Consider the following 13,403-nt stretch of genomic DNA (forward strand, 5'->3'; position numbering starts at 1 on the left):
GATAAACATGGCATTTTGGCACATGCTCTAAATGTATAGTGAACATTAAAACTGGTTATTTATGCTATTGTTATGAGAACTGTGATTCCTATAAAGTGAACACATTGGTTAGACAGCAACTTCACTAAATGTTAGTACAGAGATAGATTTTTATCGCCATAAAGTGAACGAGATCACTAATTACATCTTTTGGGAAATGAACTACAGCTGTTAGTAACAAGAATGTGAAATCATACTACTTTAAAAACAAAGAAACAAAGCCTGCACAACCCTAGGCCTCTGCCTGTTACAGAAGGCACATCATTTCAGGAAAAGGTCGGAGGTCTGTGCCCAGAAGGTCTGCTCTGATGCCGATGGTGGAAAAGATAAAAGGCTCTGCATCAAAGTGAGAGCTCTTTGATGGCTGTGTCTTCTAGGGGAAAAAATTGCATCAGCGCAGCAACTCGCAAAGCATGTCTTCTTGGACAGATTAATCCATTTAACTACAAGTAGAATGCAGCTATGTAACATCTTTGCCAATACGTGTTTTTCATAGTTAGATGCAGAAGCAAGCTGCTTCACTGCAAAGAATCACATTGTACCTATACGTTTATTAAGCAGTTTAATGGCTGTCGCGTACACGCATGTTTACCAGAACCCTGTTACAGATAAATAATTAGTTAGTTCACTTATAAATAACATGCACTCAAAATTTATATAGCATAGAGTAAGCAATCATACCAAGCAGCAAAATAAGGCATAAATTTGTAATGCACTGTTTTTATTGGTATAAATGATAATACATTGATCCAAGCTTTTGGTAGAAGTGAGTCTGTGCAGAGTAGGTAGTGTGGCAGATTTGGTATCTTAGGAGGACTTGGAGAGAGAGAGAAGAAAATTGAAAGGAAATTGAAGAAAAGCTACTGAGGAATACAGTTTCCATAGTGCATTGAATTTGATTTTCAGTTCAGATTTTCTATTATCTGTCTAACAATAAAAGAAAGACTGTATGAAAAGCTTGATATGCTCTGCCAGCAACTGGAATTCTGTCACTTCCTGTAAATATGAAAACACTTTTTATGGACACAAATGCACTTCTATGGGTAGTGACTGTATGCCAATAAAGAGCATACGATCTCCGGACTGTTTGGGGGGAACCTTACTGAGCAGCATATCTGGCCTGCCTGTGATTAAACGCACGTTGGTGCTATGGCAACACCACAGCCATCAGGCTCCTTCCTGTTTAGTAACTCCCTTACGCGTGTTTTGTCAAGCACTGAGGCAAAATAACATCCAGTCCTAATTCCCTATGTTTGAAGTGTTCTTAAAACACGTAAATATATACTGCAAAAATGGGGATGTGTCGTTCTGGAAAAGTCCAGATTGGATCCTTACTCTATTTTATCTTTCTAAAGCAACCTTTTAAAATGCTTCCATACTTGTGCAGTCTAGGAGATGGAGGCATGCAATGTTGAATGCCAGCAACTCTGGGGGGGTTCCCTTGAAATATTTATGAGTCAAGGACAGTGTGGAGGCAAGTGAGAGCTGGTTTCCATGCAAATGCTGCTTTGAAAGCAAGTACAACAAAAATAACATGAATATGTACACAAAGGCACCTGTTTTGCAGTCCAGGAACAGGCTGCTGCCATGGCTAGGCCCAATGGCAGTAAACTGTTTAACAGAGTCTAAAGCTTCAGCAGTTACAAACTTTTTGAATTATGGCATAATTTGTGCTTTGGGAGAAAAATCTGTTGTGTCTTTGAGGGTTTATTTTAAGGGAGAGGGCAGAGACTGGGCTGCTGCTCTTAAATGCTTTTGTCTTAAAATCTGCTGTTAATGCTGGAATGCAATAATGGTTCGGCTGCCTCCAGTTTAGAACCAGCTTATCCTGTTACGTAAAACACATGCCAGTGTGTGTGTATTTAATTACTTGTTACTATTTTTCTTTAAATAGAAAATATAAAAGCAATGGCAGCGTGTATATTGGCTCTCTTGTTCCAGACTGTGCCTTTGTTCTGCTAAGCGAATCACAGAATCATTCCGGTCGCAATCTCTCAGATCGCGTAGTCCAGCTGTCGGCCCATCCCGGCCACGCAAGTTCACAGTGCGTTTAGGCGCGGCAAACACAAAGTCGGAGCGCTCCCGCCTGCGGGGCGCCCCGTGCCTTCGGGCCGTAGCGGTTCCTGCACACCGCGGAGCAGCCGGCTCTATGTGCGGGCACGGCGGCTTTCCCGGGCCTTCCCTGCGTGGAAGGGCTGGAAGACCCCTACAGTTGTTAGAACAGGGAAATCCCCGCACCGCGTCGCCGCAGGGGAAACGCACGGACAGCGCGCCCGGGCTCCGACGCCGCATTTTTAACCCGATGGGAAGAGGAAAGTTGGGGGGGGGGGAGCGGCCCGGCGGAACGGAAAGCAGCGGAACGCCGCGGCGCCGTCCCCGTTGCCGGCGGACGCGCGGAGCGCGATCGCAGAGCACAGCCATGGTGCGCGGCGCGGGGACGGTCCGCGCCTTTGTCCGCGCCCTGAGCGGCCGGTGGGCGGCGGCCGGTGAGAGGGAAAGGGTTGAAGGGGGGCGAGCGGGCGGGGTCCAGCCCGGTCCGGCGGTAGGATCTGCCGCCCCGCGGGGTGCAACTGTCGGTGCCGCGCAGACCGGGCTCCTCCAGGGCCGCCGCGGTGGGGCCGGGAGGCGATTTGGAAAAGGCTGGAGAACGCGGCGGACTCGGCCAGGCTGCGCCCCGCCCGGACGGGTTTCGCGCAGGCGTTTCGTGGCCGGTGCCCGTGTGCGTGAGCTGCGAAGGAGCGTGCAGCCGTGCGGTGAATCAGGGATGGCAGCCCTGGGGCTGTTTTATCCGGAAGCGTGTTTGTGCAGGCACGCTCAGAATAAACGGCTTTCCTTTCTCTAACGCAGCGATAACCAGTAGGTATTCCAAGTTGAGGCTGTGCGTAGGTCCCAGAGCAGCGGTGACAGGCCGGGTTGTTTTCTGCCCGCGACCTGCGGAGCCGGCGTGTGCCGCTCAGTGCCCCGCTCTGTGTCTGCAGGTGGCCACGGCAAGCCGTCCTGCTGCACGCTCCCCACCAGCGCTCTCCTGAACCGTAATGGCAAAGTTCGGCTGAATCCCAGCAGCGCTCCGACTGACCTAAACGGCAGCATGTAAGGACTGGGGTTGGACTTACGCTGTGTGACAGGGGATGGCATCATGGCATCACCTGAAGGCATTTCTAAATACCACAAATACTGGGAGTTGGATGAAGGCTTTTTTTTTTCTTTTCTTTTTTTTTTTTCATCCTCTGATTATGAAGAGTGTGTTTTCTCACCATATTTCAGGTACTAGTTTCATGATGTGGCTTTCATTGCTCAGGGTCACCGTGAGGAGGCTGCTCAGCACCTCGCAGTCGTCAGTGGATCCAAAGGAATTGAGGAAATTCCAGCTCCTGGCACACAGGTGGTGGGACGAGCAAGGAGAGTACTCACCCCTGCATTCCATGAATGACATCAGAGTGCCGTTTATTAGGTGTGGGTTTGAAGACAGGTGTTTTTATGGGAAATATTTCCCTGCAACCTCAGAAAATACAGAGAATGTATAACCATTAGCAACACGTAAGTTAACCGCGTGTTGCATTTACTGAACCACCCTATGTGTTTGCCCCTTTCTGCCAGAGACACTGTGCTGAACATGGGCAGCACCTACCAGCAGGGAAGCCCACTTTCTGGGATCAAGATTCTGGATGTTGGCTGTGGTGGTGGACTGCTGAGTGAGGTAAGAAACGGTGTGCTCCTGTTTTTCCTGTTAAAAAGCACGTGTGTTTTTTGAGTTAACTGTGATGCTGTTCCATTTCTAATCCTCAGAGAAGGAGCTCTTCTCTTCCAGTGATGCCTTAGTTAGCAGTACAGACAGCACAGGCTCCTGAGCGTTCTGCAGAACCTGGGGGCTGAGAAGTGGAACCAAATGGTTGCACAGGCCCCGAGCAGTGCTGCCTCTCATCAGTAGATGATGGGTGGTTTGTAGCTTCAGCCGAGTGATCCTGGGAACTTTATCAGCATCTGAAATGAAGTGTTGCAAATAATCTCTCCCTATTTCTTTTTTTTTCCTTCCCTAATTCATCTGAGCAAAATCCTTGGTTTAATGAGAGCCTGCTCTCTGACAGGACGTGCAGAACCGGTGTGCTGCCTGGCTCTCTTAGGCTAATAACTGGTGGATTTCGGGTTGGAATAACATACATGTGGTCATGTTCAGCAGCCTGTTTCGGTTTCAGGAGAGGTGATGACTGAGGTGTTAACCTATGAGTAAGAAGACACTGGAGGAGCTTGAGTGACAGCCAAGCCTGCTGCTATCCTAGCAAGCATCAGTGTTCAGTTCTCAGCAGTGAGAAAGCCCCAGATATAATCACGTATTAAGTAACCATTAAAAAGATATGAGGATTTGCCATTACAGATGGATGTTGAAGAAAGTAATGACAGTAATTAAATAAGGCATTGTTTTCCCTCTTTACATACTGTGTTGATTTTCCTCCTTTGTTTTTCCTCTACCTGAGGGTAATGTTGGAGGAAATCTTTATTTGGGACAACAAAGTGGACTCAGAAGTTTTTCTGAAAAATACTGTATGTTCTGGTTTTTAGTTTTCTGTCGGAGAAAATTATTGCTCCCATGCAGATAAAGCTAAGTGTTTTTATTTTCCCTTTAATTAACATCTGAAATAAAACTGCTGGGCCAGAGCTTGTCATTTATTGGCATTTGCCTTGTTTCCTGCATCACCTATGGACATTTTGAAATTGAAGGCACCTTTAATTAAAAGAAAAAAAACCTCTGCTTTCACGCGGAGAATAAATTACACTTTGTATTCTTAGCCTCTAGGTAGACTGGGAGCTTCAGTTACTGGAATTGATCCTCTGGAAGAAAACATCAGAGCGGCGGATCAGCACAAGTCATTTGATCCAGTTCTGGCCAAGAGAATACAGTACAAGTCTAGCTCACTGGAGGAGATTGTGGAGGAGTCTGTGGAAATGTTTGATGTAATTGTAGCTTCTGAAGTCGTGGAGCATGTGGCTGACCTTGAAATGTTTATCAAGTGTTGCTGTCAGGTGTTAAAGGTAAGAGAGTTCTTGCTTTCGTTATTGGAAGTATTCTCTTATTATGGAGATTTTCATTTGAAGGTATGTGAGGATGCCTCCATCTGCATCCCTTTCTCCACTTGGGTGCACGAGTGCTGAGACGTGCTCCAAAGGTGTGAGTACATCTTCCTACCTTCCTGAAATTGGAGCATATTTATTTCCCCCGTCCTGCCTTAGGAAAGTGTTAGTGGCATTACCTACTGTTGAGATATAGCTTTGCATCATAAATCTGGTTGCATCCCACTTCATCTAGGTAAAACAAGTCAGTGCTGTTGGTGATGGAGTGCAGTGGCTCAGACTGCCTTTAAACTGACTGTAATAACGTTTCTGGTTCAGAAGAAGCTCCTGAGTTGCTTATAAAGGGTGATAGTGATCCTCAAAGATAATCAGGTGTTGTTTTATTCCTTTTGATATCTTTGCAAAGAAGGATGGTAGGCCTGGTGTGCAAGCAGCATCTCTCTAATCTCATGATGTTTCTTTTTGGTCATCAGAAGGAATAATAGATTATTTGGATGGAATTTTTAACTGATTTTTGGCCATTTGGGGGCATAGAAATTATCCTTTTTTTCCTACCAAAAAGTCTCTTAAATGCTTAGAATTCATTCCTGGCTTTGGATTTTGTCCCTGTCATCATTAATGCAAGCACTATGTTCAGCAGTCTGGTAAGTTGAGCAGTATTGCATGTTGTACTAAAGCTTCAATTTAAAAACAAACAAACCAACATAACACATCTTTGTTTTTACAACGGGTCCTGTATTGACTTTATGCCTTTCTTTTATCCATTTCCTGGGCAATATTATAACTGACTTTGTTAGATGGTTTCTGTGCAAGGAAGTGGTTTCTGATTATGGTTATGTCACCTTGTAGCATATGGGCTTGTAGATAGACAGCTTAAGCTTTAATGAAGAGTGAATTTAAAGTGTATTTTCAAATGAATGTTTTTCTGATTTAACATTTTAATATTTTAACTAGCCTGGAGGTTCTTTGTTCATTACTACAATCAATAAAACTCAGTTGTCCTATATCCTGGGAATTGTGGTTGCAGAAAAAATAGCAGGCATTGTACCAGAAGGAACACATGACTGGGAGAAGTTTGTTCCCCCAGAGGAGCTGGAGCGCCTCTTGGAAGCGAGTGAGTACTGGGCTGGGTGATGGGAGCATGGGGAGAGACTCAGTGCGTGCTGTAGGAGTGGCAAGGGGATAGGAGAGCTGGGGTGATTGCTGTTGGCAGCATACAGCTTTTCCTGTGTGAGTTACTAGTCGGTAAGTACCATTTCTGTGTTAGAGACACTGCTGCTTGCTGGCTATTGTATAAAAAAAATGGAGTTGTACAAATGCAGAGATTAGTCGAACAAAATCACCATTACAGCTGTCCCACTGTTGGACGGCTGAAGCAAGAAGGCCAAGGTTTTCCATCCTGTTCTGGTGGCAGGATGTACACTCTGAAGTGGTTCATATCTTCTAGGTCAGGTTTCAGGAAATAACTGTATTGGCACTCCAGAGCTGCCCTGCTGCACTGCTTCGTTTGTCATCTTCCTGCTGGGAGGTGTTTTATTTTTGGTTGTGGCTCCATGTTCTTTATGAATATTATGTTACTAAAAGATTCCTTAAAGATTGTGAAGGTGAAATCTACCACAAGTACAGCAGTCAGTTCTTGAGAAGCAGTACCATGCTGATTTGATCAAATCAGCTGTGGTTTGATGGCTTTTACAAGAGAAAAAGTACTGAGCTGGAAAGAACTCTGCTTCATTGTCCTCCTTCTCTAAACGTGCTTTAAAACCTTCTCACCAAATATTTCACTCTCCTTTAGTTCACTGTAGGGAACCTGATGTATGAGTATTCTCTTGGTAAGGCCTTTGCACAGCACCTTCCAGAGGTGCCATCAGGATCACAGCCGGACTCAACGTGCTGGTGCTTGTTGCTTTTCTCTCCTGAAAAGGACAAGCAGGTGCAGTGGAGTGATTTGTTTTGACTGGCTGTTTGTTTTCTGCCTTGTCTGCTGCATCCTACTGGGACACGGCAGAGGCATGCAGTGAACTGAGAGCTGCTCAACAGGGAGTGCTAAATCACTCCTTGCTTACGCCAGGTTTTTGATTGCACTCTTCTGCCTTTCTTATATTTCCTCTTCTTTGGGGGATCTGCAAAGTCCTTCCAAAGACGTGCTCACATTTTGATTTTGAAGCATGCGGTGTCAGTCTGAAGGATGTGTCTGTCTATAAGAAAAACCAAAACTTTATCATTCACCCACATGTGGTTGGTTGGTTGTAGTGTATCTCCTTGCAGTGGCTTACCATATAGTGGTAATGGTGTGGTCATTGCTGCTGCTGGTGTCTGACAAAAGCAGGCTTGTGAAGCACAGTTCCATAAGTGGAAGAAGCGTATTTCAGACTTGCTGTTCTAAAGTGTTTGATGTGGCAGTGACTCAGAAAGAAAATGTTTCTTTATGCCTTCTTACTTTTCTAGATGGCTTCTCTGTCAAGGCTGTGAATGGGATGCTGTACAACCTCCTCACCAGGTCCTGGAGCTGGATTGAAAGCACAAGCATTAACTATGCCCTGCACGCTGTGAAATCCGGGGGTGAGGCACAGACAAGCCAAACAGAGCCTCTCTCAGAGATGAAAAGTGAACAGTGCTCGGCCACAGCTGGCACCAGCGTGTGACCAGCTGAGATACATGCTGACGGACTGCCACCAGGAACAGAAAAGGTTTTAGACAGGCACAATAAAGCCTTTTGTAACAACAAGCTTGCTGTTTGCATTAATAATGTTGATGCCATTTTTGGCCAAATATTTTGGGCAGTCTCAGAAAAAACAAGTGCCTGTTATCTCAGGAATCCTTTAAGATTGAAATGAGCAAAGCTCTGGAAGAAGTCTTTTTATAAAAAAAGAAGTTTCAAATTGTTCCCTCAGAGAGAAGGCTCTTTCTTTGGATGATGATGATTGTGTCATCTGAGGAAAACTCATCTCTCCGTAGAATGATAGCTTAAATGCAGGATGAGTTGGAAAGCACAATGTATGGGAAATGCTTTAGATATTTCAGTTACTCATGTATGAAGTACTTCATGTTAAAGTTCATGTACATTTAAAAGCCACAAAACCACAATCACCACTTGTTTCCACACTGTGCCTTCTTCCTGAATGGGGAAGGAGGATGCTGAAAGAAGAGTAGCAACCCTTTGCTGTTGGGTTGTGCTGTTTCTGCAGCTGATCACTGCGGTGGAAAGAGAGTCTTACAGCCCAGAGTGCCTCTGCTGTCAGAAGTCTCATCGCCATGAGGTGGCTTTATCTGTGCCTATTTTAACCTTCTCCCTGTTCCCGAATAAAGGACAGTAAAGCTGCAGGTAGAACTTTACTAAGCAACTGGAGCTTTTTGCTAGCTACACATTGCATTAGTGGGCTGTCCTAGAATTGAAATGCCATACCTAGTCGTTTGTGAAGTTCTTGTGCCAGCATAAGGAAAAGTGTTTATTGAAACAGGACTTTCTAAATAAACTTTTCTTTATGGTTATATCTCTTTCTTTTCTCCTTCACTTTCCCTTGGCTTATATACAGGCAAAGAGGTGGCTTGGCTGTGTTTTTTAATTTTCATCCCTGCAAAATGAAAATGAAACTTCTTCTGTTGGATATTTCACCTGTTGCAGAGGTTTAGTGGGCTAAATTACTATATTACGTATTTGTATTCTTGCTGCTTTGCTCTGTGGTACTTCAGAATCAAAGCATTGGATCTAATGATGTATATAAGAATATAGTTAATTACTAAGGGAAACAGTATTTCAGATATCAAATCTGAAAGGACTCTACTGTGAATGTTTGTGTGACAGTAAATTCTGCTTTGTAATATCTGTGCTATAGTTTGGCTTCTGGGAAGAAAAACTAGCTTGATGTGAAGAGTTCAGTGACGTAGAAGGCAGTTTATAGGGCTCATGTATGGCATGGGCACCTCACCTACTGTTGCTACACATGTATAGAAACCCTGTCAAATGCGAGAGTTAAGTGGGTGGCACGGACCTTGTAGCCTGTTGCTGTGAAAATGTGGTAAGGAAGCGAAGTCAAATAAATTTGCAAGCCTTTGGCTTTTCTGTTGCAAGTTGTTTCTAAGTATGGAGCCGTAGTCTTGAGGCTTACAAGAGCAGAGGCTGAAAAAAAGAAATGTTACAGCAGGAGGTAAGCAGCTGGGACTAGGGGTGAGGCAGGAGTGATTCTTGCCTTGAGATTGGGAAAAAAGGTGTTTTTTTTTTTTCCAGCTTCTATATTTATTTGTTACCCCTTGAACCTCCTGTTTCCAGCCATCTGTTTCTGTAACACAGCAACAGACCTGATCACACAGAGCAAAGATCTGATCTGTCTAAAAGGTGCAACAGAGCAAACTCTGTTGTTCTGGCCAGTCTAAGCTGTTAGCTCTGATTTGGCTCCTATGTCTGAGCTCTCCCACCCTGGTTCATGCACTATGTTACCGAGTCTGAAGCTTCTCCAAGTTGTTTGCACTCTGATTCAGCTTACTTGCCCAATAAATAATTGTTTTCTCAGTTCTTTTTCTGGGGGGGGCAGTGGTTGTGTTCTGGGAGAGGAATCTTTCCACTGCTGAGGACTTACAGCAGCCACATGGAGAGATAAGGGTGGGGCAGGATGGCCCCTCAAGGGGCAGGATGCTTCCAGCAAGATGAACCTCTCTTGTAAAACTGCCCTTTCAGATAATAATTCAGATGTTAATTGCTCTCTAGCCTAATACGAGAAGTATGAGATCCTCAGAAGAGTTTTACATATAATTTTCTTTCTAAATAAAAACAGAACTTGGAAGCTTCCCTGATGTTTTGTTATGCTATCTCACTGTCCATTGTTCCCTTGTGATCAAGTCTTTTTTAGACCACTTTAACAGAACCTAAACATTTCTGTACACATATTTGCAAACATCCTGCATTAATTCCCTAGGGAGTGGAAGAAAAAGGGAGTAAGTAGTGGGAACTGAAAAAGGTTGCGACTGTGAAGGGAAAAGAGAAGCTGATTTCAGAAAAACTTTCTGCAAGATGGTCTCAATTCTGAAGTTCTTTCATTATGTTGAAACCTCAGCTTTAATTAAAAGAAAGAAAAAAAAAAAGATTTCTCCAAGTGCTTCTTAGAAATGCTTGAAAGAAATAATGGCATGCAGTTGAGAGGTTCAGAGGCCAAGGGGCCCAGCTTCTATAATTAACTGGTCTGATGAAGAAGGCTGGAGGAGGATAAGTGAAACAAAAAGATGAACCACCATCAAAGCGTTGATTATGTGGCTGCAGTGCTTTGAGAGGATCTCAGTTCCACCTGAGTCTTGTCATATTAACCCCTGGTGCCTTGTTTCAAATACCTGCCTCATCACCAAGCTCCTGGGAAGGAAAGCTGGGCTCCTCTGGTTTCAAATTGAACATTGGTCACTTATTACTCAAGAGGAGCTGCTAGATCCTCCCTTATGGTGTTTCTTATGTTTAATCAGTCTTGTACTCTGATGCTTCCAGGTGGAATCCCACAGTAGATCTTTGTGCCCATATCCCCTTTATTGGACACATACACAGTCACAATACTTCTTTGCTGTGTATTCCAAGATGGTGAAGGCTCTAGAGGGGATGATATACAAGAGGTGGCAGAGATCCCTTGGTTTGCTCAGCCCAGAGCAGAGGAGCTGAGAGGAGGCCTGATGGCAGCTGTAGCTCCTCACAGGGAGTGGAGGAGCAGCGCTGAGCTCTCTGTGACAGCAACAGAGCTGTGCCAAGGCAGGGCTCTCTGCCCTGACCTCCAGAACCCTCTGCCAGGCTTTGTTGAATCCACAGAGGTAGTAGCACTTAGCACACAGCTGCCCATCAGCATCTCTAAAGAAGGTTTTGTGGTTTATTTCTTCACTGCCTTGGAATAGATTTCTACTTTTTCCGCCCGCTGTGGAGTTTATTGCACTATCTCCTGCTTCATGATGGGATGAGTGACCAAAAAATTGTTTCTATTATGTAATGCATATCTTGCCATCATAATCACATATTTTTCCCCAGCTCCAATGGAAGTAGAATATTGCTTTTATAACCTTTTTAAAATCAATTAATTTTGCTTAGACTGAATGCTACCATAAATTTCAACAAAAATATAATTCTTTTCAGATTATTGTTTGTGATAAAAATTAACTTGTATTTCCCCTGCTTCCTGCAGGCTATAGGATAAATCTCTGCCCTTTTAATATTCTCACCAACCTTTGTATCACAGTGACTGTTTTGTATCTCCACACATCACCATTTTCTTGAAGCAATATAAAATGATGTCATGTTTGACCCTAGCTAGAATGGCTAGGTTTTTGTCTGGGATGTAAAACCACCTGGCCTGTCATAACTTACACACATTGCACAGCCACCTCTCCTGATGACATCAGTGCATTAGGAGTTCAGGATATATATCTGATTTACATTTTATTGTGTTTTTATTCCCATGTGGAGTCACTCCAGTGATGTAATCAATATTCACTGTCTCTAAAAAACACATTATTTTTTCTTCTTAAAAGGATTGTGAAGACCATTACTGTTCCATTAATAAATTTGAAACCTCTTGTGTCCTCATAAGTTGGGCCAACTGAAAAAACAAACCCGAAACAGCTGAAATTAAAATGTAAATATGGCCTTAAAATAAAGCAACTGTATTATATAGACTTGTAATAGAAATTATAGGAAAAGATTTGAGGTGTTTATTCTCCTGAATGACAATATGCACATACTGAGGTCACGGAAGCGTGAGTCTGAATTCCTCTGATGGGATGATTATGTTGCCAGTTGATACCTGAAAAGGAGGGAAGGTGGGAGCCATCACCCTGAGCAGCAACTGCAGTGGGTTCCTGGAACTGTTCTGCTCTGGGAAAGCTCCAGATGTAAAATCCGACCACAGAAGTGTACAACTTGCCAGCTGCCCAGAAAGCTCATATTGTAATATCATTAAAAATGACTGAGGGAACCATGAGACTGGTCTGTCAAACTGGGTTGTTTTTTTTTTCCAGTTTACCTAGTTCATAAAATGGAATCATGGAATCATTAAGGTTGGAAAAGACCACTAAGATCATATAGTCCAACCAATATAAATAACTTACGAACGTAGCCAGCTTAGCACTGAGCTGCCAGCCAGAGCACTGCCATATGCAGAAAGCAGGAAGCTTCTTGTATAGCCTTTTTTTTTTTTTTTTTGGGCAGAAGAAGGAACACTGAGCTATTTTCATCATTTGGGGCAGTCTCATGGTGTGAGTCACCTCTGAAAGTGGCCTTGTTTATCAGAAGGTGCGAGGTAAACTGGGACTTACATACAGGTCCTTCCATATAGAAAAGTATTTAGATTCTGGCTGTTCTACATTTTCCATGTATTTTTAGGCTTGTATTTAATCAAAGTTCTCACCAACTCCTTTTCTGCATATGAACTGAAATGCAGCATGAACGCTTTACAGCTACACCTTGGCTATTTTTATCTGAATAATTAAAGAGTTGTGCATATGAAACCCAAGCTGCCCAGAGAGATCATTAATATTACAACAAAACAAACCCTGGCAGCAACCAGTGACTGTTTCAAAAGGAACTTGCAGAGCCTGCTGGCTATGATGAGCTTTTTTTCACATTCTCAAACTCTATCAAATGAGGTCTTCTGCAAGCAAGGGCTCAGTAAATTCGAGTTGTTTCAAGCAGAAGAAAAACATTTCTATGCCCAGCCAAGCCTTCCCAGAGGATGCTCTGCCAGCACACAACACGAGGTCCTACCTGAGTGGCACTGTCACTGGGGCTGGCAGGTCTCCACACACTGGCACTGTGTGGTGGTTTCTCTTCGGACAGAGCATCTCTGGGCAGCGCTTACAGGAGAGTTTCTTCTAAGCATCCAGAAAGAAGGAGGATTGCTTAACACCGTGTTGCCTTGGGACTAAGCAGGAAACAATCTGTATCAACTAATGGAACTGTTAAAGCATTACTTTGCTCAAGCTCTGGCCGCTTGGAAGGAGACAGCAGGAGCTGTGGGGTGGTGAGATCAGCAGCAAATGAGTGGTCCTTTTTCTTGAATATCTTCTCTCCAAAACCAACCAACAGCAGCAGAGGAAAGCAAACCTCAGGTGAGGCAGCCACGATACTCAACTCAGAAGTCTGATGAGGTCTCAGGCCCCGACATAATACAGTGAAGGTATAGACACATGGATGTACATCTACTTGTTCTGATGTTCCTTGCCCCAAGAAGTGAGTTGAGAGGGATGACATCCAGCTGAGGGGCAAGCTTTGATTTTTCCTCCCATAAATGAGAAAGCAAGGCAGATCTTGTGGCCTTCTTCCAATCTTAACACCAGCA

The 13,403-nt window shown here is 43.9% G+C and overlaps 1 protein-coding gene across 1 annotated transcript; it reads left to right on the plus strand.

Annotated features, from left to right (window-relative positions):
* Positions 1 to 353: 353 nt before the first annotated feature.
* COQ3 (coenzyme Q3, methyltransferase) lies at positions 354 to 7,748 on the plus strand (the record flags this gene model as incomplete). Its single annotated transcript, XM_079550359.1, is given in 8 exon segments — positions 354 to 385; positions 1,981 to 2,444; positions 2,447 to 2,525; positions 3,338 to 3,490; positions 3,637 to 3,736; positions 4,825 to 5,067; positions 6,061 to 6,220; positions 7,552 to 7,748. Coding segments are annotated over 8 exon segments (1,428 nt in total).
* Between the last annotated feature and the right edge of the window lie 5,655 nt (positions 7,749 to 13,403).

This window comes from Tetrao urogallus (assembly GCF_951394365.1).
Source record: "Tetrao urogallus genome assembly, chromosome: 2".
NCBI lineage: Eukaryota > Metazoa > Chordata > Aves > Galliformes > Phasianidae > Tetrao > Tetrao urogallus.